General features: G+C 41.8%; 1 protein-coding gene across 1 annotated transcript in view; it reads right to left on the bottom strand.

The window, feature by feature from the left end:
- Positions 1–24679, bottom strand: part of KIF26B (kinesin family member 26B) — a 429471-nt gene that overhangs the window by 226357 nt on the left and 178435 nt on the right. The window contains exon 4 of the mRNA XM_032801064.2: positions 22526–22692. Coding sequence (XP_032656955.1) covers positions 22526–22692 — 167 coding nt within the window. The remainder of the gene's footprint in view (positions 1–22525; positions 22693–24679) is intronic.

Raw genomic sequence — 24679 nt, 5'->3', positions numbered from 1 at the left:
AGCAGCACTGCAGCCCATTTCTGTGGGGGACAGGAAATTCTGCACCCACGTTAACTTCTGCAAAAATCTGCATTGCGAAGTGGCACAGAATGCCCCCAGCAGTTGTATTTTGCAGTGCTAACTGACCTAGGAGTCTAAGTCCCATTATAACACTTATGCTCCTAAGAGTCTAAGTCACTTTTGAAAACAACAGTTAGGCCAGGAGCACCAGAATAGAGTGGGCCAGGGCCCTCCCACTTTTTAGAAGCGGATGGGCCTGGCCTATTCATTTTTTGCCACAGGCCCCCCCTGCCTCTTCTCTTCCCCAAGGCCCTGCCCCGCAGGCAGGCTGGCAGCTTCAGCCCAGCCGGGGAGCCCTGGCACCATGGGGTGCTGTGCTGCGGACCCTCTACCTGCCCGGGGTGGGTGGGACCTGAGAGCAGCCCCCACCCAAGGCAGTGGAGGGTCCACAGATCCTCACAGCTGCCCATCTGTGTGGCTCTTATGACTAGGCTACAGCTCTGAGGTCCTGTTCCCTGGCCAGAGCCAGGTGGGTGTAAAAGCCACGTAGACGACTGTGGGGAGCTGCAAATCCTCCACCTGCCCTAGGCAGGGGGCCTGCAGTGCAGGAACATGGCCAGGGGCCGCTCTCAACCCCCCATGCCAGACAGGTGAAGGGTTGGTGGCTCCCAGCCTATTCCGGCTTCCCGCTTGTCCTGGGGCAGCACCTTGGGTAGAAGGGGCAGGGGCTTCTGGCCCCCACTTTTGGGAAGGCTCTGCTGCTCCTGAGTTAGGCTCATAAGTCAATTAGGTGTTTCAGTGCTAAGCATAGCAGTGCCTAAATATCTTTGAAAAGTGGAACTAAATTTCCTTAATCACTTTGAGCCAGATTTTCAAAGGTAGTCAGGCATTTAAAGATGCAGATAGGTTAGGCACCTAACTTGCTTAGGCACTTTTGAAATCCCACTTAGGTTCCCATCTGTATTTTAGGTGCCTAAATATCTTTTAAAATCTTGCCTTTGGGCCAGGGGTGGCTCTGTGTATTTTGCTGCCCCAAGCACTGCAGTCAGACGGCTTTCGGCGGCATGCCTGCAGGAGGTCCACTGGTTCTGCGCCTTAGGCATACCCGCCACCAAATTACCGCTGAAACCTTGGGACCGGCAGACCTCCCGCAGGTATGCTGCCGAAGGCAGCCTGACAGCCACCCTCACAGCAACTGGCACGCCGCCCCCGCGACTTGCTGCCCCGGGCATGCGCTTGGTGTGCTGGTGCCTGGAGCCACCGCTGCTTTAGGCACTTTTGAAAATGTTACCCTAGAACTTTGTGACTTTCGCATTTGCAATGATCCTGATTTGCAACTTTTAATTTGAACACATCCAAACATGAGGAAAAAAGTTTGGGCCACACTGGAAATTCATGACTTGAACCCATCTCCAGTCACAGAAAAAGAAAAAAAAGAGTCACAGGGTCCTCTCCCCTTACCATTATTGTTATGCAACAATATGTTCTGCATTATATAAGGCACAAAATGAAGATGGCCCTCACCCCCAAAGAGCTTATTCTCTAAAAGATTTTGCCTTGCATGGTTTTGGATGTAAATATTCTGAGTAGCAAACCTTGACTCAGGTAATGTCATCTTGGAGTATATTATAACTTCACATAATATTCTTGCTAAATATCAACTCTTGCCAAAGAGAAAAGATAAATTGTAGCATTAGAATGACAAATGTGGTCAAACTGGAAGTGACTGAGGCAAATCCTGCCTTTCCCAGTCATTCAACTGAGTTCAGTGGGATTGTTCATGTAAGTACGGTGAGTAACATTTGACCTTTATGTCTCAAAATAAATTTTGTTTAAAAGTTAATTCATCAACCCCATCATTTGAACTCATCTGGGAAAGCCGCAGCCATGTTCTCAAGCTTTCATGGAAACCTGCCAACTCCTTTTGCCTTAGTTATGGCTGGTATATATTCTCTTAGACAATATGAGACAATGATTAATCCTATTGACTCCGCTGTTGCTATCTTATCAGCCCACTCTTCGCACAGGTGAACAAAGGGAATCTTATTCAAGGGCTTTTCACCGAATTCCCTTCACTTGTGTTAACTGAACTTCACTGATGCTACCTTTTCCCAGCACACCCACATGCATTCCTTATATTGCAGCCATTTAAATGAGGTACCCAGTACTTGTCCGAAGCATTAGTCTGTGCTGTAGTGTTGCTCTGCAGCAGACAGCATGCTGGTTGGCTTCTGTGGATTCTCTGGATTTCCCAGCGACAGGAACCAGATGCTATCGTAATTGCACAAAAATGGTCTTTTACTATAAAAAAGGCTCTTGAAGGACTTCATTCAGATTTTATGAGCAATCAAGCAAAACAGCTGTATAGTTTTTGCCGTGATTTCATCCCAACAATTTCAAAGCAGCAAGCATGAGTAGAGAGAGCTACTTGAGAATTTTTCAACAGCCGTTGTCCCATCAAAAAATGTTGATTCATCAAAACTCAAACTGTTTGCAGAAAAGGGTCAGTTTTGTGTTTTTCTTTTTAAGTCAAGAAATTAATGTTTAAAAACAACTTTTAAAATTATTGAAACATTCCATTTTGAAAAAAATAATCTAGTTTCTTAAGTTGAAACAACTATTTGTTTCTAAATTTGAGCTAAATGACAGTATAAAAACACATCAAAAAAAATTAAAATGGTTGAAATTGAAGCAACAAGTTTCAAAATTAACAAAATGTTTCGATGGACCTCCTGAACCTATTTTTTTTTCAGTTATCAATTCACAAAAATATTTAAGATTTCAAAATTTCATCTCAATTTGAGATGGGAACATTTTTTGAAAATCTTGACTATTTTCCTGTTCAGCTCTAGCCATGGGCTCCAAAACCTTTTCCCTCGCAATAAAGTGTTATTCAGTTTCAGTCTAGGTTAACTTTCCCTATTAATTCATATGTCAAAAGATTAGGATGCTCCTTTTTCACCCAGTCTGACCTGCTAATATTCACAGCAGGCACCAATCATCTAAGCAGACTGATATCTCTAAGCCGAGAGACAGACGAATGAAATGAGGGGCTTGTGACCTCAAGAGCTTATTTTATGATATAGACTGAAATACTTTCAGAAGCACAGAAGGGTGTCTAGAAACAGACTCCTGCCACAGCAGTCTTACAGAGATGGAAAGCTTTGATGGGCTCTCCCAGTCAAAGACCTACCCCCTCCCATTAAAAGACAAAAACGGAAGTTCCAGACGATGGTTTGTGAGAAATGCCGCATTCATTACTACACTTCGCAAGAATTAAATGGTTTATGTGGTAATGATTCCTAGATCTACATGCTGATTAAAGAAAATTCTTTATTTCAAAGCAGTATTATCTTCCAGCTGTGTGAAGCATTTTTGGCCCAGGAGATGGGTCAATAGAGCTACTGTTCCTCATCATTGGATCTTTGAACCCTAGATGAATTTTGCATCTTTTTGCTTTATTTCTCCTTCTCTTATCCTTTTTTCTCTTACATTTCTAACACATGACACTATACAAAGTGTGCATTTACTATTTATGACTCACTGTCACCAGCTCTCAACAATTTATCATGAGTTTTGCGATACATAGTGTTTATGTTAAAGCTTCTGGAGTCACGATTATCTGAGATTCTTAGATTTCCTTTTTAAAGTAGGTTTCTAACCCTCATGAATGTGGAGAAAAGCTTGAAAATTTAAACTCTGAAAGCTCTAAAACCTGGGGGGCAAATGCAAAGATCTGAAAATTGAAATATTAATCTCATGATTTTGGGGTCTGATTCATGATTTTTCATGACTTGGGGTATGCAATACTAGTGTCTACACAAATTCCTGCTTTTGATTGCTTAATGGTCTGAACTGTGATAGAATGCCAGACCCCAAACCCTCAATCTTCTGTTGAGTCATCCTGTTACCAGATACTTGAACCCTGCGCAGGAATTAAGAGATATTTTTCCCAAGTCACTGTAGGTGGGACCCATGAGGGCACGTAGGTATTGCAATGCTGAGAGTCCTGGCACCTAACTTTTAGGTGCCTAGAAAAAGAAAATCACAGGAAAACAACATCGCAATCCACAAAACGAAGTTAGGTGCCTAGGCTCCCTGTGCAATGAAAGGGGAGAGGTAGCCACCTAGAATATGACCCACACAAGCCAGCGTGCTAAGAGGAGAGTTGCTTAAGTTAGTCAATGGAAGATGCCAACCAGAGGGATGTGTCCTAAGCCCTGCCCCTCTCATGGAGATAGGCCCTTAACTGTGGGCTACAGGGAAGCACTTATTTCTACTTTCCAATCCATGAACTGGAACCAGCTGTCTGACTGCAGGTGGCTTAACTGTTCCTTGCAGGCATGAGTTAGTCATCTGCCTGACTCCACGCAAAGCAGCAGCAGAAGGTGGAGGCAGTGACTCCACACACCTAATTAGCCCAGAAGTTAGAGCACTTACCTAGGACATAGGAGACCCTGGCTCAATTCCCCCTTCTGAATCAGAGGGGGAGAAGGATTTGAACAGGGGTCTCCTACCTTTCAGGAAATTTCTCTAATCACTAAACTATGGGAATTCTGATGTGGGGCTCCCTCCATCTTTCTTGTTGAACCTGTTGCACTCTGGATAAAGAATGGAAAAGTGACTGGACCAGGGAGACTGGACCTGCAGGCGGGGTCACCTTGCAAGTGGATATTCTAACCACTAGACCACACAGTCATTCTCACTCCCTCTGGCCCAAAGACTAGTAAAATATTTATCCTCAGCAGAACAGTCACTGGGCATTTTTACCACTGCCCCACCCACTATCACCATCATCTCCACTCCTCCTGTCAGATTTTGAAAGGGACCTGATCTGGTAGGCATGCTTAGAGGTTGCCTACCAGATTGGGCCCTGCTCATGACTTGGGCAGCTGAACACCTATCTTGTGGGTCACTCTGGGGCCCACAAGATAGTATACCGTGTTTTTATACTAACTTGTTCTAAGATACTTGTTCACAAATACCGTGACCAAGAGATGCAGATACTTTTACATTTTCACCATGTACCTTTTCTTCTGTGCATTTACTTCAGACATTTAATAATTACATCTCTTTGGCTTTCTCCCATATAAAAATTCAATAAAGATGAGTTTAGAGAAGAAACTCAAATACACACCTTGTTCCTTTCTAATGCTCATTAGCCAGCTCTTTGCCTCTTTTCTATATTTTCCTCTGTTATATTTGCCACTTTAACTTTTTCTTAGCTTGCAAAGAGATTCTCTACTGCTTTCATGCTTGCAGGGAAGCAGATGGCAAGGCACCTTTTCCCCAAAGTAAGTTCTCTGAATACTGTGTCAAACCAGGGACTCCTCACTAATTGTCATCTGCCCTTTGTTCCAAAAATAAATTCACTCCTTGTTTAGATACCTGATGTAGCCAACCACACAGACTGAGCTAAGGGTTCTGCAGTCTGCTGCCTGTACCACTGAACTTTCATTGCTCAGCTGCCATCAAGATAAAAGCGTGGCTGGAATCTGCCTGTGACAGCAGCACTACAGAGATTATCATGTATACCTTGCAGTTACCCAGGGAACAAGAACTGATTTTGTTCCAAACCTGGATTTGCTGCAAGCCACATAGGCAATTAAACAGATGGTCATTTAAAAAAGAATTGTCTTACAGTACTATTGTCCTTTTACATTTTAAAATCATGTTGACGAGACAGATACTTACAAGCCAAGCTGGTGGTAGTCTGGCTAATATATACTTGTTTTTTTAAAAACACAAAGACCTCGCAATTTTAAGGGGCCACCAGTTCTTCCCGAGCAATCTCAATGGAAAGTCATCCAGCTGTTGAATGGATTGCTCTCTTAAGAAAACATTAAGACTTTAGGCTTGTCTATACTTAAAATGCTACAGACGCACAGCTGTGCCACTTTAGCACTGCAGTGTAGACACTATCTATACCTGGGGTTCTCAAACTAGGGGTTGGGACCTCTCAGGGGGTAGCGAGGTTATTACATGGTGGTCGTAAGCTGTCAGCCTCCAACCCAAACCCCGCTTTGCCTCCAGCATTTATAATGGTGTTAAATATACAAAAAAGTCTTTTTATTCTGGATTTATAAGCTCTTGAGCCTAAAATAATCTAGTGCTTCGTTTGCTGTTTATTTATTCATTTTAAAGGGGCAGATGAGAGACAAAAAAAGCCAACTAGCGTTGTTTGAATTTACGGTTGCAGATAGTGCAGCCACATCAGCTTCCTCCCTCCCTCCCTCCCCGCATTAGCCAAGATATAGACTCTATAAATCAGATCTTCTCTTGTGTCGAGCTTTAAGGGAAGTAAGAAACATGCAAAACAGTAAATCATCCTGAGGTCATCTGCACTGTGCTTGGCAGTCCTGACTGTACTAGAAGTCAGAAGATTAATGTTGTCCACTTTTATTTTCTCTGCCCTTAGAGTAAAAGCTAAGATTAAACACTAGGAGCCTTATGTAACAGGTGCTGAAGGATTATTGAATCTATTGCTAGCAATTTTTCTCAATGCATGTATCCATTTCAGGGGACAGTTGGGTTGTGGGGGGAGGAAGGGGAGGGAATAGCTTCACTTCTTTTTCTCTTTCTCTCAAATTAGCAGATATGGAGTCTTGAGGCAGCAAGCATTGTGGGACCAATCAAAAAAAAAAAAAACCACCACTAGAAATCAGAGGGCCAAATCAGTCATAATTTCTCCCCCATGGAAACCCATTGAAATCAATGGGGCTGTACAAGGTGCAAGTGAGGGTAGAGTTTGACCTACAATTGCCTTAGCATGGCAAATGGAGGGTAACAGAGATGGGGAGCACAGAGACTGCACAATTCAGATGCTCTAGGGCAGAGGTTCTCAAACTGTGGTCCACGGACCACAAGCGGTCTGTGAGCTCCATTCAGGTGGTCCGCAGATAGTTCCCTCTAAGGTGTGCACCTGGGCGGCCGCACATGAAAGAATGAAGGGGGACCCACCTAATTAGTGGAGCAGTGCGGGCATGGCTCTACTAATTAGGTGCCTGGACTCTGGAGAAGATGCACATGTAAGGTGAGGCAGTGCCTGGGAGGAATAGGAGGCAGGTGGGTGAGGACAATGGGGTGAGAAGAGGAGGTGGGGAGAATTTGGGATGTGCAGTGCTCCGGCAGCCAGAGAAAGAGGTGACTTTCCCCAGCTACAAGACTGTGGCTGCCGGGGAGAGATGATCCTACTTCCCAGCCTCAGAACTGTGGCTGCTGTGGCAGGGGAAGAGACCCCCCCCTCCTTCCCAGCCCCAGCTCGGGGGCTGCCACCCTGGGGGAGACAGGGAGAGACCCCCGTTTTTCCCAGCCCCAGCTTAGGGGCTGCTGCAATGGGGGGAGAGAGGGCACATCCATCACATTAGAAAGGTAAGACTACTACTATTAAAATATGAGTTGTGTGCTTTTATTTGTAGAACAAAAAATGCTAATTATTATTACTTTTTTTATATAGCGCTTTTATCCAAAGCACGTTACAGTAGTTAGCTAATGGTACAAACATTTGGAAAGACCATTAAGTGGTCCACTGAGTCCCTCAGCAATTTTCAAGTGGTCCATGAAAAAAAAGTTTGAGAACCACTGCTCTAGGGTAGAACGGTCAAAAATACATAAGGGATTTAGGAGCAGAAGTCCCTGAAAAATCTCTCATTGTTTAGCAAATCACAAAGACTGTGGTTTTGTTGAAAGATTAATGATTTCTTAAGGCCTCTTTTGCAATCAGATATTGCTTTTCTACACAAACTACACTTATGTTAACTCTGGCACAGGAGTTGCAGCAGGGATAAATTCGGTCATCATGCTCATGCCTCTGAGCCTCTTAACTGTAATAACAGCAATTGATGAGGGATTAATATACAGAATAAAATTTAAACTACAGACCTTACATTTCAGAAGTGTGGAACAAAGCTCATTGCTAAGCACAGAATCTAGAATGCTTTTAGGCTACTCTTTCTTACTGATAGGAGGTACACAAGAGCCAAAGCTTCTACCACGCCGTGCACAAAGACATTCAATAGATTAAACAGATATTTGAGTTACCTTTTGCATTGTAGTATAATCAGGTAGGAAAACATTTAAGTTATTGATTGAGGTCTTGGGGAGACAACCAATATTTGCTCACTATCTGGCAGAGTCTCCCAACACTGAGAACGAAACCTTTTCATGGATATGTACATAAGAAAAAGCATGTAAGAAAACATTCCTTCCTCAAGTACAGTGTGTTCAACTGAAAAAAAAGTATACCAGCATGTTAAAATTAATGGGACAAATGCATTCCAGAGGCAACTTCACTGACTTCATTTATATGTGAAATTAAAATACACAAATTTGAAAAAACAAAACAACAATTCACACAAAGTAAAGACTGTAACTAAACAACAATTTCTCAACATGGGTGAGAGGAAAGTAACCTTTCTGGCTTTGAGGCATGTGCATTAGAGGCAGTAAATATAATAAACGATGCCCAGGTAGCCAGTTCAAGATTTTTTTTTAAAAAAAATCTTTAGTGTTGTGTTTTCTCCTTATTAAGAGTGTGTCCCACAGTCTATTGAACCAGTTGCTCATACGAGGAATTTGGGGATTATGCCATTGGGCAGCAATAGAAAGTCTCACAGCTGTCAAAAGAAAATGGAGGGAACCAGTTTTTTCTAATGGGAACATTGGTATCAATACTCAGCAGCACTATGGACGTATTTACATGGGAAAACCCAGAATAAGACTAGCTTGCATTTTGACCATTTCACTCATACATTTAGACATATTATTCCTTTTGTTGTTATAAAATGTTCTTCTGATACTGTGGCAGGTGCAAAAATCAAGAATCACAGTCCCTTCAGGCGTTTCCCAAAAGCAGGCACAGCATGTTTCAATCCCACTCATATCTGACTAACATATCGGTCATGGATTGGAACTTTAATTTTGCTGCTCAATGGTCAATAAATCGTTCCTGGATAAATGTCTGTAACACTGTATAATGAATCATTTTCTAAATAAATTACTGTTAAAGGGATCCTATGACTACTGTCAGCCCAGAAATACATATTCCTTACATCAAGGTAAATTCTGTGCATTCCCACGGGATTACTTTGATCCCTGGAACATGCAGAGAGGTTATCATCCTTTAAGGAATGTATAATTTGGGGCCTAAACAGACTGCATGTCCCTTTGAGTACAGCACTATTATACAATCAGGATAAACGAAACAAACAGAGGAGTAGGGTTTTTTTTCCTTTTGTGCATTGCCCAGACCCACTTTGAAAATTCTGTCTGGAAGGCAAGGACCATAATCTATTATTTTAATTTGTAAACAAATTCGAGTCATCTGCTGCCAATATACAATGTCCTAATTTAACATAGAGTATCAAACTATTTGTTTATCTTTCTAGCAGGAAGCCAGGTTAAGTATCAGAACTAGATTTTTGACTAGCACTTAAATTTGTATTCCTTTTCTTGAGTTATTGTTTAGTTACAGTTAGTAATGGTGGGTGAACTTCAAAAGATTTCATGGTTTCATTCAGATAAACACCCCAAATTTTGGCTGCTTATCAGAACTTTGTGCTAAACTTGTTAGATGACGGCCTAGCTCTGTTCCCACGAAGTCAGTGAGAAAACTCCCATTGATTTTAATGCAATCTGAGCTAGTCCAAGGCCTACGTGGATTTTGAAAATTCCACCTGCTGAATCTGCAAACCTGGACTAGAAACAGAGCAAGGCGGCTTCTTGTAGACACAGGCAGAAACCAGAATTTCCATCCTGTAAAAGATTTGGCATTTCCTGTTTTTTTAATTTTTTATTTATGGGTTAGTTTGTTCGTTCCACATTGGAATTAAAAGTTAGAAATGCAATTTTTTTCACGGAATGGAAATTTTAGAAGAGTTACATTTTGGAGAAACAAATTGATTTTTTGGGAAAATTTCTGGTTAGCTCCGGGCTGGCTTCCGAGCTACCCAACTGCCCTGGGGGCGGGCGGGGGAAGGGAGAGAGACAGACTTCCTGGAGACACGTGTAGCCCATGTGCCTGCCAGATATGCAGCCTGTGGAGCTGGACAGCTATGAACTCACCAGATGGGTATCCCACAGAGTTGGACAGTCCACTTCTCACTGAGAAGATAAAATTTGATATAATTGGCATTATTGTAATCTAGCGAGATGATTTCCATGATTGGAATTTAAAAATCACAGGCTATATCCTGTTTAGGAAGAACAGAGCAAGTAAAAAAAAGGTAAGGGGAAGGTTACTTAGAAGTGCAGGATCTTAAGTACACATGGATCAATGTGCTAATTAAATGCCCAGCAAGGGGACTGGTGGGAGTCTGTTAGAGACCACCAAGTCCAACCAGAGAACAAGAGGAGTACTCCTTAAGCACCTATCTGTATTGTGTGTAAAAGAAAAAATTGGTTGTAGGGATTTAATTTGGTAGAACTCATGCAGCCAGTCATAAAACGTCATTAGATAATTTTCTAAAACAAAAAGGAGTGCACTCAACAATGACGTTACTCTATTTTGGACCTCATTATGATGAATACATCACTGGACTTCAAGTTGGCAGTTGCCTACAGACCAGTGTTTATGACCCGATTACATGCAATACGGGCAAACACAGGATAGGCCCAACCAGTAATACATATACTTAGTGCTTCAAAAAGGCTAGTTTCTCAAAGCTCAGGAAAATTGAGTGAGGTTGATTGGGAGGAAAAAAATTAGATAGAAAAATGTGAATGAAAAGTGGGAGTTCTTTAGGAAGAGTCTATTAGATGCCAAAAAGCCATAATTCCCACAATCAAGAAAGAGGAAAACTTTGGCTAAAAGCCCATCTTCGTTCACTGGCGTAGTGAAGGCAGCCATTAGAAGTAAAAAAGGAATATATAACAAATGGCAACGAGGGGTGGGGAAGGGGAGAGAATAGATAGCAACTGATATACATTAGAGGTTAGGAAGTGCAGAAAATTGATAAGGGAAGTTAAAGATACCAGGGAAAATTCCATGGCTGGCAGGGCTAAGGACAATAATAAGGAGGGGGAGGAGGGTGGGTTTGTTTGTTTTTTTCAAGTATATATTAGAAACAAAAGAAATTTTATCAATGATAGAAACACATTGCTGGACAGAGATGGTAAAATTATTTATAATGATGCAGAAAAAGAAGTATTTGGAAAGCAGGATGATTTATTCATAGCATATTAGGATAATGAAATATATTTCAGTCTATTAGTAGCTGAGGGGGAGGTTAGATCACATCTGTTGGGGTAAATATTTTAAATTGACATGCCTGGATAACTTGCACCCAAGAGTCCTAAAGGAGTTGGCTGAGGAAATCTCTAGCCTACTAACGTTAATTTTTAATTAATCTCGGAATACCAGGGAAATTCCACAAGACTGCTTATATTGTGCCAATATTTAAAAAGCGTAAGCAGGATGACCTGGGAACTTTAGGTGGGTTTTGCCCTGCCCAGCAAATGTCAAATAATGGAAAAGCTGATACAGGATTCAAAAGGATAAAGAATATGAATATAATTAATATCAGTCAGCATGGTTTGTAACCATGTCTTGTCAATCAAACCTGATTTTATTATTTAATGAGATTACAAGTTTCGTTGATAAAGGTAACTGTGTAGGTTGTACATACATAGACTTCTTATTTGGTGTTTGATTTAGTACATAACATTCTGATTGAAAAATTAGCACTATAAAGTATCAATAGAGCATATATTAAACGCATTAAGAACTGGTTAACTGACAGACTTCAAAAAAGTAGTTGTCAACTGGGATTCATCAGTAAACCGGCGTGTTACTAGTGGGGTTCCACAAGGATTGGTATAATGACTGATTATTCAACATTCTCTTCAATTATATGGAAGTAAATACAAAATTACTATTGATTAAATTTGTGGATGCCACTTTGGTGGAGTGGTAAATAATGAGGACGACAGCGCAATCATACAGAGCGATCTGGATCACTTGGTGAGCTGGGCCAAGTCAAACTAAAATGTGCAAATGCCTATATTAAAACAAAATTCTACATCTAGGAACAAGGAACGGAGGCCATGGAGGAGCACCTCAACATAAGCACCATGTGCAAAGCTGTGGCAAAATGGGCTTATGCAATCCTCAGATGTATAAACAGGCAAGTAATGAGCAGGAGGAGCAGGTGATTTTACCTGTGTATATGGCATTAGTGAAAACTGATACAGGAGTACTGCATATAGTTCTGGTGTCCACAACTTAAAATGGACATTGAAAAACTGGAAAGGGTGTAGAGAAGAGCCACACAAATTATTCGAGGGCTGGAGACAATGCCTTAGAGAGAGAGAGAGAGAGAGACTTGGGCGGTATGCATACTAGGAGCACCTAACCAGTATAGGAATATTGGTATACTATACTGGCCAGATACTGCTGGTGTGGCTGCAGATATACCAGCAAAGCAAGACTTCATACTGTCAAACAATCCCAGGAGAGAACCAAGATATAAAGATAAAAGCGTGACTTTGCCAGTAGAACTGCATCTACATTAGGATCTTCTACTGGCACAGCTATGTCAACCAGGGATCGCAGCTCTGCATACCCCTGACCCTCATAACTATGCTGACAGAAGTCTGCAGTGTAGCTAGAATCCTCAATCTGTTCAGTTTATCTAAAAGAAGATTGGGAGGTGACTTGATTACAGCATTTAAATACCTTCCTATGGAGGAAATACTGGGTACAAAAGGGCTCTCTATTCTAGTGGTATGCCTTTCTCCAAGAACCAATGGGTGGAAGCTAAAACCAGACAAATTCAAATTGGCAATAAAGCACAAATGATTAACAGAGAGGGTGATCAACCCCGGAACAAACTACTAAGGGAAGTGATGGATTCTCCATCTCTTCATGGTTTCAGACCAAGACTGGATGCCTTTCTGGAGGATGTGCTTTAGCCAAACAAGTTATTGGGCTCAATGCAGGGTAACAACGTGAAATATAATGGCATGTGAAATATGGGAGGTCAGATGAGACGATCTCATGGCCTGTTCCGGGTTTAAAATCTATGAAACTATGAAGCCCAGGGAGGGAAGCATCCCAGAGCGCCTGGGAAGCCAGGGATCCTGGGGGCCAGTCAGCCCAGCATCCCACCAAAAGAGCACCTGGGCAGATAGGGGAACTTCAGAGCCAGGCAGCTGGCAGCTCACGAGGTAGATAGCCTAGGGATCCCTGGGCACTGGGTAAATTGGCAGGACAAGGCAGTTTTGCTGGATTTATGATGTTCTCATGTAATGTTTTGATCCTGTCAAATGGGAATTTCTTGGTTGTGTGTTTGTCTTCTATACTTCAATGCAAAGCATTTCAGTCACTCAAAGGTTCACAGAATGTTGGCAGCCTGTAATCCCACACAATGAAATGGTGAGAAATGTGTGAATTTTCATCTCTTTTCTTCCCAGCTTCACAAAGCTCTGCTTACCAGTCCTTCTGATGAGAAGACAAGTTATTTTGTTTTCATAGAATACTCCTACCCTCCCAAAGACACCATTCTTCACTTTTTTCAGGAAGTTCTTCTGTCATTTCAGCTTTCTTAATGTTCCTTCTTTTCTAATTACTGAGCACAGGGGCTGGAATCCAGCCTTGAGAATTTTCCTGGAGGAGGAAGGTTAAGGAGAGTCTACAATGGCAAACAGCCAGTGGAACTAGCCTCTGCACCAGTCACCAGCCAATCCACAATACAGGGCATATAGAGAGAATCTTGGTGCATAATGGGAAAGGAGGTGGGTGGGTGGAATACACCACCAGTAGACCAGTGTACAGCTGGTGTATGGTCACCTAAGATCCATTGCCACCTTTCTTAAATTACAGCAGCCTCTAGGCTGCTTAAATTCATGTCAGAGCCAGGGTAGCAAGAATCAAGAAACTGCAACTGGTTCTTTGATGGCCACAAATACCCACTCCTGCTGCGTCAAGTGGGTCTCAGCACAGGAGACAGTCCGGCTCATAAGCACTCATTTTCAAAATTGGCCTCTAATGCTCCATGCCCAGTGCCTGAGGCTGAGAAAACACAACTCCCTGCTAAATCAAAAGGTGCTCATCGCCTCTGAAAAATCAGCCCCTAGATCCAAAACCCGAGGCACCCAAAATTAGAGGCCAGTTTTAAAAATGTAACCCATAACTTTTCAGGCTGACTGAGATCGTTGTGATTGCAGATCTCCCTGCTCGGGCTTTAAAGTAGAAATATCTGTGGAAATAATTTACAGAAGTTTTTAACTTGCTGCCAACACTCCCCCTGACAGACTGTTTATGGATTTTTAATCCCACTATTCCCCATTTTTCAGTGTGCATATGATGTGTTAAGGAGAGGAGAGTGCAAACAGTGGCCGCATTTGTTAACATGTATTTCTTCAGATGCCCAAAATACAACCCACAATGTAACCGTTAGATATAGCTTGGTCAATGAATGAAAGAGAATTCTGTTAGGAACTGCGTAGTTTGGACAGCAAGAAACTAAAACATGTATTCGTCTAAGCCTCAAAAAATAATTCCCGTCAAAGCTGTTGAGGTTGGCACTTTCTTTTGACATTTGATACTTTTAAAGCCTTGTCTACACCAGGAAACTGAAACATTGCTTGAAATAGCTGTCAGCAACGGGGGCATCTAAACCAAGCCTCAAAACAGTTTAAAGAGGTACTGTCAACCTGAACGATCATGCATTTAGCCAATTTCAAAAAATTCGAGTCTCCAACAGCATACTCTTCAAATAGCACATACAGAATTGGATAAGGAGTTTCTGCCGACCTTATGGAGTTAATACTCTGTCTTTCCCAGCAATGGAGAGTGTGCTGCTGACCCAAAGTAAAATGAACAAATATACTCTGGCCCATTCTTTCTCCCCTTCCTTTCCACTCATATGCAGATGCCTGCTGCCAAGACAACTCTCTCTTTGGCCACGTCTAGACTACGTGCCGGATCGGCGCGTTAAAATCGATTGCTCGGGGATCGAAATATCGCGTCTGGTCTGGACGCGATATCTCGATCCCAGAGCGTGCTTAGATCGATTCCAGAACTCCAGCTAGACGACCGGACTTCCGGATTCGACACAGCGAGCCGCGCGGATCGATCCCACGCAGTGAAGATGGGTGAGTAAATCGATTTTAGATATTCGATTTCAGCTACGCTATTCTCGTAGCTGAAATTGCGTATCTAAAATCGATTTAATCTCGTAGTGTAGACCTGGCCTTTGTTTCAGTTTCACCTTTGCTGCATTTGCTAGTGGCAAACACCCTCTTGCACCATATGGGGAAGAGTATGCATGTGAGCTCCCCAGAGCACAGCATTACCAAACGCTGGCGTTCAAAATCCTGAGTCAGGACCCCCAAAATCATGGCGGTTGTCTTACAAGTCACATCATTTTAAAATTAACAAACACTGGGTTCTTTTTATTTGGCTTCTGGTTTTTTAGGCTTTAGGGTTCATATTTTTAAGCTTTTCTCCATAAGCAGGAAAACTAGGAACATACTTTTCCCATCCTCTTTAGGGATAGCTGCAATTCTCACAATCATATTGCAGCTTTAAGAAAAGCTACCAAATATCATGAAACTTGTCAAAAAATCACAAGAGCTGACAAAGCTAAAAGCAGAGCAGGAGTATCATCATCATTTGTGTGTCTAATAAACACACTCAGTACTAGTGCTCAGAATGGGCTTAAACTGCAGCAAGGGAGGTTTAGGTTGGAGATTAGGAAAAAGTTCCTAACTGCAGGGTGGTAAAACACTGGAAATAAATTGCCTGGGGAGGTTGTAGAATCTCCATCTCTGGAGACATTTAAGAGTAGGTTAGATAAATGTCTATCTGGGATGGTCTAGACAGTATCTGGTCCTGCCATGAGGGCAGGAACTCGACTCGATGACCTCTCGAGGTCCCTTCCACTCCTAGAATCTATGAATGAAGATGACCTTCTGAGCTGTAACTAGCTCAAGTGCCCGTGCTTTTTGAATAACAGCTCAGTGGATATTTTAAGAGGGGGTTCATCAAATATTTCCTCCCTTAAGCTCCATATACCCTATGTAAAATGTAGCCTACAGAAGGGGAATGGATTTCAATAGCAGAAGGGAAATTGTTCCAACTTCCCCTTTGATGTGGTGGCAGAAGTTTAAGGTCGCTTTCTCCAGTAGCCCCTTTCAGCACACCGCTGCATCCATTCCTCCCTAACCTGTCAAACCAGAGAGCCACGCAGAGTGCATGTGAGAGAAAGGGTTATGAACAGGTTTTCCAAGAGAGGAGGCAGCTGGAACTGGAGCACATTCCATGCTGAGTAGCTGCTCATCTGTTACATGTGAAGCTAGGGGTTTTATTATCGTTTCCTCCCAACAAAATAAATATTTAAAAATCTGAACATCTCTGTATCTTAACTGAAAAACATTTCCTGATGCATCTGTGAGTGTGGCCTCTGCCTACTCCTCACACCTTGGAACGGCACAGAAAATGATCCCCAAGGCACATTTTCAGGCCACTTTCAAGAGTCCCTGCTCTCCAAGTAGGATCAAATAATCAGAATACAATGATACCAGGTTTCAGTATGAGCTTGCTATTACTCAAGACACTATTATATTTCCTGGCCAGTGACAGAAAACAACCCTTACAACCATAACAACAGCTAAACTGTTACAGTTTTTCACATCTCAAGAGAAATTGGCATTCAAGCTTTTACTCTCCTCCTGAAAAGCCAGGAGGGTCGGTCCCTCACACAAGAGGAACCCACTCAGTGCAAATACAGCAAATGAGGAGCTGGATCGGGACACTGGTGACAGACCATCATTGGGAGGACCACTGGAAGATTTTGGTACCATCCCTCACTGCTACCATCCTTGCTGTTCCCTTAATATTTTGAATGACTAACAAGGTTGCCTACAACTCTACATGTAAAGCTTGGATATATAATGCAGAGCAGGGAAGGCCAGATGATCATATGAAGCCTTCTATCTGAAGGAGAACAGAGATTAGTCCCAGAAGTTCCCCCCCTCACCCTCATCATAAACCCAGCTCAAGTCCCACAGAAGTCAATGGGCGACAGAAGGGCTAGGGAGGCTGGCCCTAAGATAGGTCCTTATCGATGCTTAGCTCTGTCATGCTCCTTTGGCCTGCTGGAAACTCCACAAAGAGACCAGAGAGGCCAACACTAGGAGGTGGTTTTCGTCCTCCTGCTTGTTTTTGAGGAGGCAGCACTGGCATGTTCCGCTGCCACAGTTGGTGTTGACATTATCCAATAGGAGGTTGGTGCTAACCCCATCTTTTAACCCACCATACATGGGCCACATGTGAGATGCAGCGTGTGATAAAGACCCAAAATGAGTGCCCCCCCCCCAAAATTATTCATGCAGGAAATCTAAAATGCTGTGGGATTGATTCTTTTAATGTAAACAACTCTTAATGAAACTGCAGTTCTATGAAAAGTTATTTACATCACAAATGAAGTAACAGTAAGTAGTGAAGAGACACTTAATTTGCATGGAACACAGGTAACTTTGAGATTAAAATTAGTGACGTCCCTTAAAATGAAAGACGTTTGGTAGATTTAGTGCTAGTAGCTGAATAGTACCTTTGACTGAATTCAGTCCCTCGACCAAGACCATTGTTTGGAATGCATTATTTATATCTGCATTATCTGTCTGGTATTTCCTGAGTTTGCCAGCACAGTACTTTTGGCAATTTTCACTTTTTGTTACTACAGAATATTCACAAACTTGCCCATGGCAATTTTGGATCTAACATGAGCACTGGAATAGCTGTTGCTGTAGTATCTTGGCAAGTGACAATTCATGGCAGATGTGGGTTTTGGCCTTTTAACTGGCTTGGAGACCTGTCAATCATTAAACATGACAGTCACATATTGAGATGATTGACAGGTCTCCAGGCTTGTAGAAGGCCAAGAGTCATTGCAGTCTTCAGAGGGGTCCACAAGGCTATCAGTTGGTTCTAGGCTAAAGTTAGTGCATATCACTATCATAATAAGTGCTGGTTAAGAAGATCAGAAAAGATAAGACTTCAGCTGTTTTCAGCCTGCTCCAATGCTGTTTGTTTCTTCCTGAATTAAAATTTAAAAGTTCTTAACCTGGTATGTGCTTCATCCTAAAGCATTTCAGTCATTTATTTCAAATGGATGAGTTTTTGCATCCAAGTATCCCTTGAGAGACTGTCACATTCCAGCGTGCAATCAGACTACTGAGCGGTTGGGTCACCACGTGACCTGTAACCCTGGGTGCCTCACAATGCTTTGCTGTAGTAACTTCCAACTTGGGCCGCTCACAAACAACTTGTAGATCACACCCTGAGCATCTGCATATAGCTGTATTGCTGGTCTAGAAACAATGATGCCAGCAGCCTGTCAGCAACACGCCAACCACACTGTGGCTTCCGCCACCCTTGGTTACTAGTTGCATGGTGACCCAACGCACGGCCAGTCCTGAATTTTCCCCCAAACATGTGGTCTACATTGTCCAGCCCTCTTCTGCACAGTTCAGATATTGTAGGTCTGTTACCCTTGAAAGGGGTCAATATTCAACAGCCTCCTACTTGAACTGGAGTTATCAAACAGGTCAGTTTAATCAGAACTGATCCAGTGTTGTGCTTAAAGAATAAAACAAGTTCATTTAACTACAAAGAAATAGATTTTAAGTGAGTACAACTACAAGGTATTAAAGTCAGAAATGGTTACAGGAGAAATAAAGATAAGACATCTTCTAGTAGCTAAAAATTAAACTAGACTCGGTTCAAGGAAAAATCCTCACCACATATTCCCAACAACAAGGCTGACCAAATTCTCCAGCCAGGATTCTCCCCTCGCCCGCCATTCCAAAATCAAAGGGCTGGTTCCTTTGTTGTCTCAGGTGAAAGAGGGGAAAAGAGAGAGAGAGAAAGACCCTTTGAGGTGTTTTTGTCTCTCTCTTTTGTAGTCCAATCATCCTTTGAAATGCACTTTCCTGAGAGTTGCCCCAAGATAAAGTTCCTTCCCACTGTGAGGACAGACATGGAGTCTCATGGTGAAAGAGGTTCCATGTTTTTGTTTGCTAGGTTTACCTCCTCCCCTGACTTGTCTGGTACACACATTTCAGTCATGATTTCAGCTTACGTTCATAACTTTACATATAAATATTGCTACGTACATTTCACCAGGATATTATTGATCAGTGAGCTATTCGTTTTCAAATGATACCTCACAAGGCACATGCTGTACAAAGATTATTACAATACTACAATAGTAGGCTGTGAATACGGGGTGTATTCAGTCACAGATGTGTTTTACTTATTTGGGGTAAATACAATAGGTCATTACTTAGATTATAAAAAAAAGCAGCTTCTACAGAGCTCCTTTACTCTTCAGACTCAAATTAGGAAATTGACCAGGCAGTTCTTGGAGTTAATGTTGTCTGTACAGTAACATATGTCAAATCAACTGACCACAGTGCATAATTACTACTCTATCCAGGCACTTACCTTTAAAACAGGAAACAGAAGGCTTGGCATTCTGGCTACTTCGTGTCATCACGCTGCATCACACCAGTGGGCCTGATTTTCCACTGCCTTGCCTCTTATAATCATTTACACCTGTGCAAAGTGCAGGGAAGAGGTAAAATGCTATCATTCTAATGGTAGCTTCATAGACCCATCCAGGTGTAAATGACCACGCCATGTGCAAGACAAGGGAAAATCAGGCCCCTACACTCTGAAAACATGAGCTGTGAATTCCCTTCATTGTAAGTAAAGCAAAGTGTGCTTGATTTAGGTTGATGTCTTAGCCATCATTCCATATGATACAACCGGAAGCCCAGAAGAGGACTGCTTTATGGTGTGAAGATATTATGTCTTTATATAGCACCCAAATATAGGTCCACTTTCGTCAAGCAAAGTGCGCTTTTTTAAAAATATGGAGCCAACATACAGATGTGGCATCTCTGTGATTTCTGGCTTACAAGCAGATCCTATCCAAAAGTTCACATCATGAACTGGAGACTAGCAAGAACTTTCCACTGGCTCCACTTCAAATGCTATGATTTGCACTATGTGTTTTGAATGGGTTTCATTAATTTCCTGCATTTCAGTGAAATTTACTTGGAGAAAATAAATCCTCTCTACATGAACAGTCAGTAAACACTTAGCAAATGGGGCAAATCATCTTCATAAATCTATTTAAGTCAGTCCTCCTAAAATAATTGCTGATCCAAATCTGCACTCCAGTTGGATGTTACCATGCAAGAAGGCTCGGCAAATCTTGCTGAAATTGCCTGTGATTAAGTAGAAATGACAGCAAAGCAGGACCACTGTCATCCTGCCATGCTCAGCTTTGCACCACCACATTTATAATGGGAAAGAGGAGGAGCTTTCCCAGTTCTGAGGTAAATGCAGTCTGCAACGGTTCCTATAAAATGCTGTTTTTAATCCAACATTTGTCATAAATGAAATGTATTGAGTGACATTGGCTCAATATGTACAGCCCTCATCATGGGAAGGAACAAATCAAGTAAAAGGAATTTCTTTTTTCATCTCTAGTGTTTTCAAAGTTCAGAAACCTGAAATATTTTTCCCCTTAAAGAGAATCATATGGCATTAATAACAGCTGGACCTCCAGGGGTTCAAAGGGTTCAGAAGTTCAGTTTAGATACTCATCGTACATTCACTCAAACGTTTGAGATTCAGATGTCTGACAAGAAGTGACTATAGCTACGTTAGAAGGAATGTATTAATCCTATTTCATCTTACCCCATAGTATTTCACTACTTGTGTATCTGTTCCCAAATAAACCCACTAGTTACAGAAGTGCATTAAAATAGAACACATACAAAATCAAAGCTTTTTTTGACCTTCCATAGCAGTTTGGTTTTTGGTTTGAGTTATGAGTGAAGGTTCAAGTAAACTCTTATTTTATCCAAATGTATTCAACCGTCCCTGAATGAAACACACTTCAGAACTAAGGGACAAAGTTATCCATGATGCAACTCTTAAGTAGGGTGACCAGATGTCCTGATTTTATAGGGACAGTCCTGATTTTGGGGTCTTTTTCTTATATAGGCTCCTATTACCTCCCCACCATCTGTCCCGATTTTTCACACTTGCTGTCTGGTCATCTTACTCTTAAGACTTCAATATAATAACATCAGAGATTCATTTGGCCCAAAAATCTACTGTTCTATCAATAGGAGTTTTAAGTTTCCAAAACTCTTGCCACTCCTGATGATGGGCCTGGATCCTTTTAATTTAAGAGCTCGTTTGCCTATTTATTAAGGAATTCTTGTTAACAATTCACTAGAGATGATGGGAAGATTTTATATATATATATTTTTTTGGTTGAAACATTTTCTCTCCATGGAAATATATCCACTTAAACTAAAAATTTTCAAATGGGAAGATTTCTGAGGTCTAGCATGGACTTGCTGGTCAATTCCAGAGAGAAAGGCAGACAAACAACAATTTGAATCAGAAACCTGACTTTTCTGATCTGAAAATGAACATTTTGACACAATTGTGTTTTCCAAATTTTTTTCCAAAAGGTTTCATTTTCATTCCCATGTGGAACAAAAACAAATTTCAAACCTAAAAAGCTGCCATGAAACAGAATTGTTGTTCTCCTGCCAGCTGTACAATTCATTTCAGTAAATTGCTTGGTTATTGGAGTTTTCCCTATTCAGGAAACTTCTGCAAAAAAACTTAAAAAGTAGTAGTATTATAATGTTTTAAAAGACCCAATATCCGGAAGCACTTTACAAAAGTGAGCAAGCATTATTATCCCCATTTTACAGAAGAGGAAACTGAAGTACAGACAGGTTAAAACACAGACGTGCTCAAAGTTACACAGCAAGTCTGTGGCAGACACAGGACTAGACCCCAGCTCTAGGTATGCTCTGGGCAATAGATCATACTGCCTGTTAAGAAGAGTGTCTCTGTTGAAAAGAGGTGGGTGCTTCGAGTTGGCAACACAAATTTCAGCTGTGGCTAAATACAGATATGTTTAAAATTTATCTAAGTTTGACTTTTGTAAGACATTTAATAAATGGAGGACCAGATCCTCTCCAAGGGTAAGTCAACAGAGTCAATGGAGCCAGGCTGATTTACACCAGCTTAGGATCTGGCCCTAAATGTTTTTTAAATGTTTAATCCAGTATCCATTTCCTTTGGCAAAATGTGGAAATAACTATATGTATAGATCACATTGGCAACATACATCAATATTTGCTATTCCCAACCATCCTATGGTACACGCCGCTGAGATCCTTCTATTCAATCAGGCCACCCACGTTCACACAGACCATTTTGGACACTCAGATTCTATGGCCCAATACAAACAGGGAGGAACGCAGAAATCCTATTTCATCTTTTAACAAATAAATGTTCATACAGCAATAGTATGTGAGGCACATACAAAAACCTACTGTACAGCCTGAATCTCAGAACTCCAGTGCAAGGGTACCGAAATCATCTCTTTTCTGTTGCATTTATACCAGTCCTTTCAACATACCTAAACTGGATCAAGGAATTCCAAATCGCTGTGGAAGAGAACAGGTGAAAAGTCTCTCTTACCTGGCAAAAAAAGAGGCCGCCACTGAGGTGCCCGTTGATGTTTCACTGGCAACATAAGTGCTCTGGGAACCAGGGAAGCTGTACAAGGAGGGCTTATCTGCATTGTAGCGGTTCAGCACTGCTTCAGTCAGCCCCTCTCGGCTAGTCTCTGTCATCAGCTGGGAGATCTGAGGACAGAAAGACAGAGAACGCTCATCAGATGTAGCCTGCTGCCTCACTCCTCTGCAAAGTGATCTAACTTTTTTTGGGGGGGGGGGCGGGGAGGAGGAGAATGGAAGAGGAGTGGTACATGTGCCACACTTTTGCGGCTCAGTGAATAAGCTTATTGCTTCCATGGTGCTATTTAGCAGCATTCTGTCCCAATCCTTACCTCATTTTCATTAAAAGTAATGTGATAAAAGATTACCCCCTGACATTGTACGTTGCAATTATGTCTGTGGTCTTCCTTCCATTTGGAGGGGAAAGTGTAAACCATTATCCTTGCTCAGTTTCAGCACAGCGGGGCACAACGACATTAGCCAATGCTTATTTATTAGTGAAAACAACCACAAAGATCAGCGAGTACTGTACTGGTACTGAGAACCTACATTTTATTCAGGGAAAATGTGAACTGGATGATAGGCTAATATTAGAAATGTAACAAGATATTTAGTATTAAAGAAAAACATACATCTGCGTTTGTTAAAGAAACCAGCACTAGTGTATCAAGTATTTCTGGTGACATTTCTTTTTACAGCAGCCCAAACAATCTGAGAAGTGAAGGAAAGTGTCATTCGTGGTCCAAGTGGACTATTTATTAGTTCTCTTGGAACCCAATGTTATAGCCACACAGTCTAATTCTCATTGACTTTCCTAGAGGGTTTTCAATACTACTGGATTTCTCTCTCCTGATGTACCACTATAGTAATCGTTTTCTCCTGTTAGCATTATGTTCTGTACCATATAAATGGAAAGTCTATCAAGGCAAATGAGGAAATTTTGTCCAGTAAAATCTCCATCTCATTCAAGCCTCTCTGGGTTGAGTGTTGATGCCTACAACCATGTAGAGGACAAAAAGCAAATTTTTTCTAGGTGCCAGGAAGAACAGATGCTGTTTGACTAGGACCTGATCCAGCTCCCACTAAAATCCATTGAAAGACTCCCTTGGACTTCAATGGAAACTGAGTCAGGCCCTTACAGAGCAGCCCAGCACAAGTGTGATTATTTTTCATTTTAAGTTTTTAGACAGAAATTCTGCTTTTGCTTTGACCTATGTCAGTACTTCATAAACCTCTATTGTACCGCATACACTCCTAGTCCTTAACAAATGCCCTTCTCTTCTTCCCTTGTGGTACACAGTTTTTGCATACCTATCTGAGTGCACCTCTGCACTGCTGGATCCCTCCCAAATTATAGTTTAAATAGTCCCCACAAACTACTGCTAGCAACTGGTTTCCTCTATGGTAGAGCTTCTTCCTTCCACAAAAGGTTTTCTAGTGTCCTATGTCCATCTATTCTATTCTGCTCTGGTTCTTACGCCACCCTCGTCACCATAGTATCTTAGAGTCTTCTACAAGTACATTAAGCAATGTGACTAGAAACCATCCAGTGCAGCCTTATCTTTGTCCCTGGGTAGAGAGGAGATAGGCGAGGAATTATGTGAGGGATTTTTAAATATGTATTTAATGTTTGTGGTGCTACGTATTTTAATTACTGAAGGTGAGGCTGACGTGTGCTTTGCACTTGAAAAGCAAAATCTGAGGTTTGTGGTAATTCTTAGCTCCTGCAAAAGCTCATTCTAATGTCTTGGACTGACCCCTTATAAAACAAGCTTTATCTTTAGGGTGGATGATTCCATTGTGCCCGAGGAGATGGACCTCATCCCCAACTTTAGGCCTTCTTTTTAGACATCCTTGGCCCAGCCAATTGTACGCCTTGAAGATAAGGATCTTGAATGTGACTTTATATTCCAAGCGGAGCCAGTGTAGGCAGTAGAGGTTGCACTGCAACATCTTCTCATTCACATATTGGACCCCCTCACTCCCACTCCATCTTTCTGATCTAGTGCATGGAATGAATAGCACTCTCAGAAGCTATTGCTGGAGCCTTAGATTAAAATTTTTATACTACTATTACTAATATGTCATAGTTTTAATTTGGCTTCCAGAATGTCTC

The sequence above is a fragment of the Chelonoidis abingdonii genome, chromosome 3 (genome assembly GCF_003597395.2).
Source record: "Chelonoidis abingdonii isolate Lonesome George chromosome 3, CheloAbing_2.0, whole genome shotgun sequence".
Taxonomy (NCBI): Eukaryota; Metazoa; Chordata; order Testudines; family Testudinidae; genus Chelonoidis; species Chelonoidis abingdonii.
Note: the sequence above shows the minus strand (reverse complement) of the source record. Positions and strands in the feature narration are given on the sequence as shown.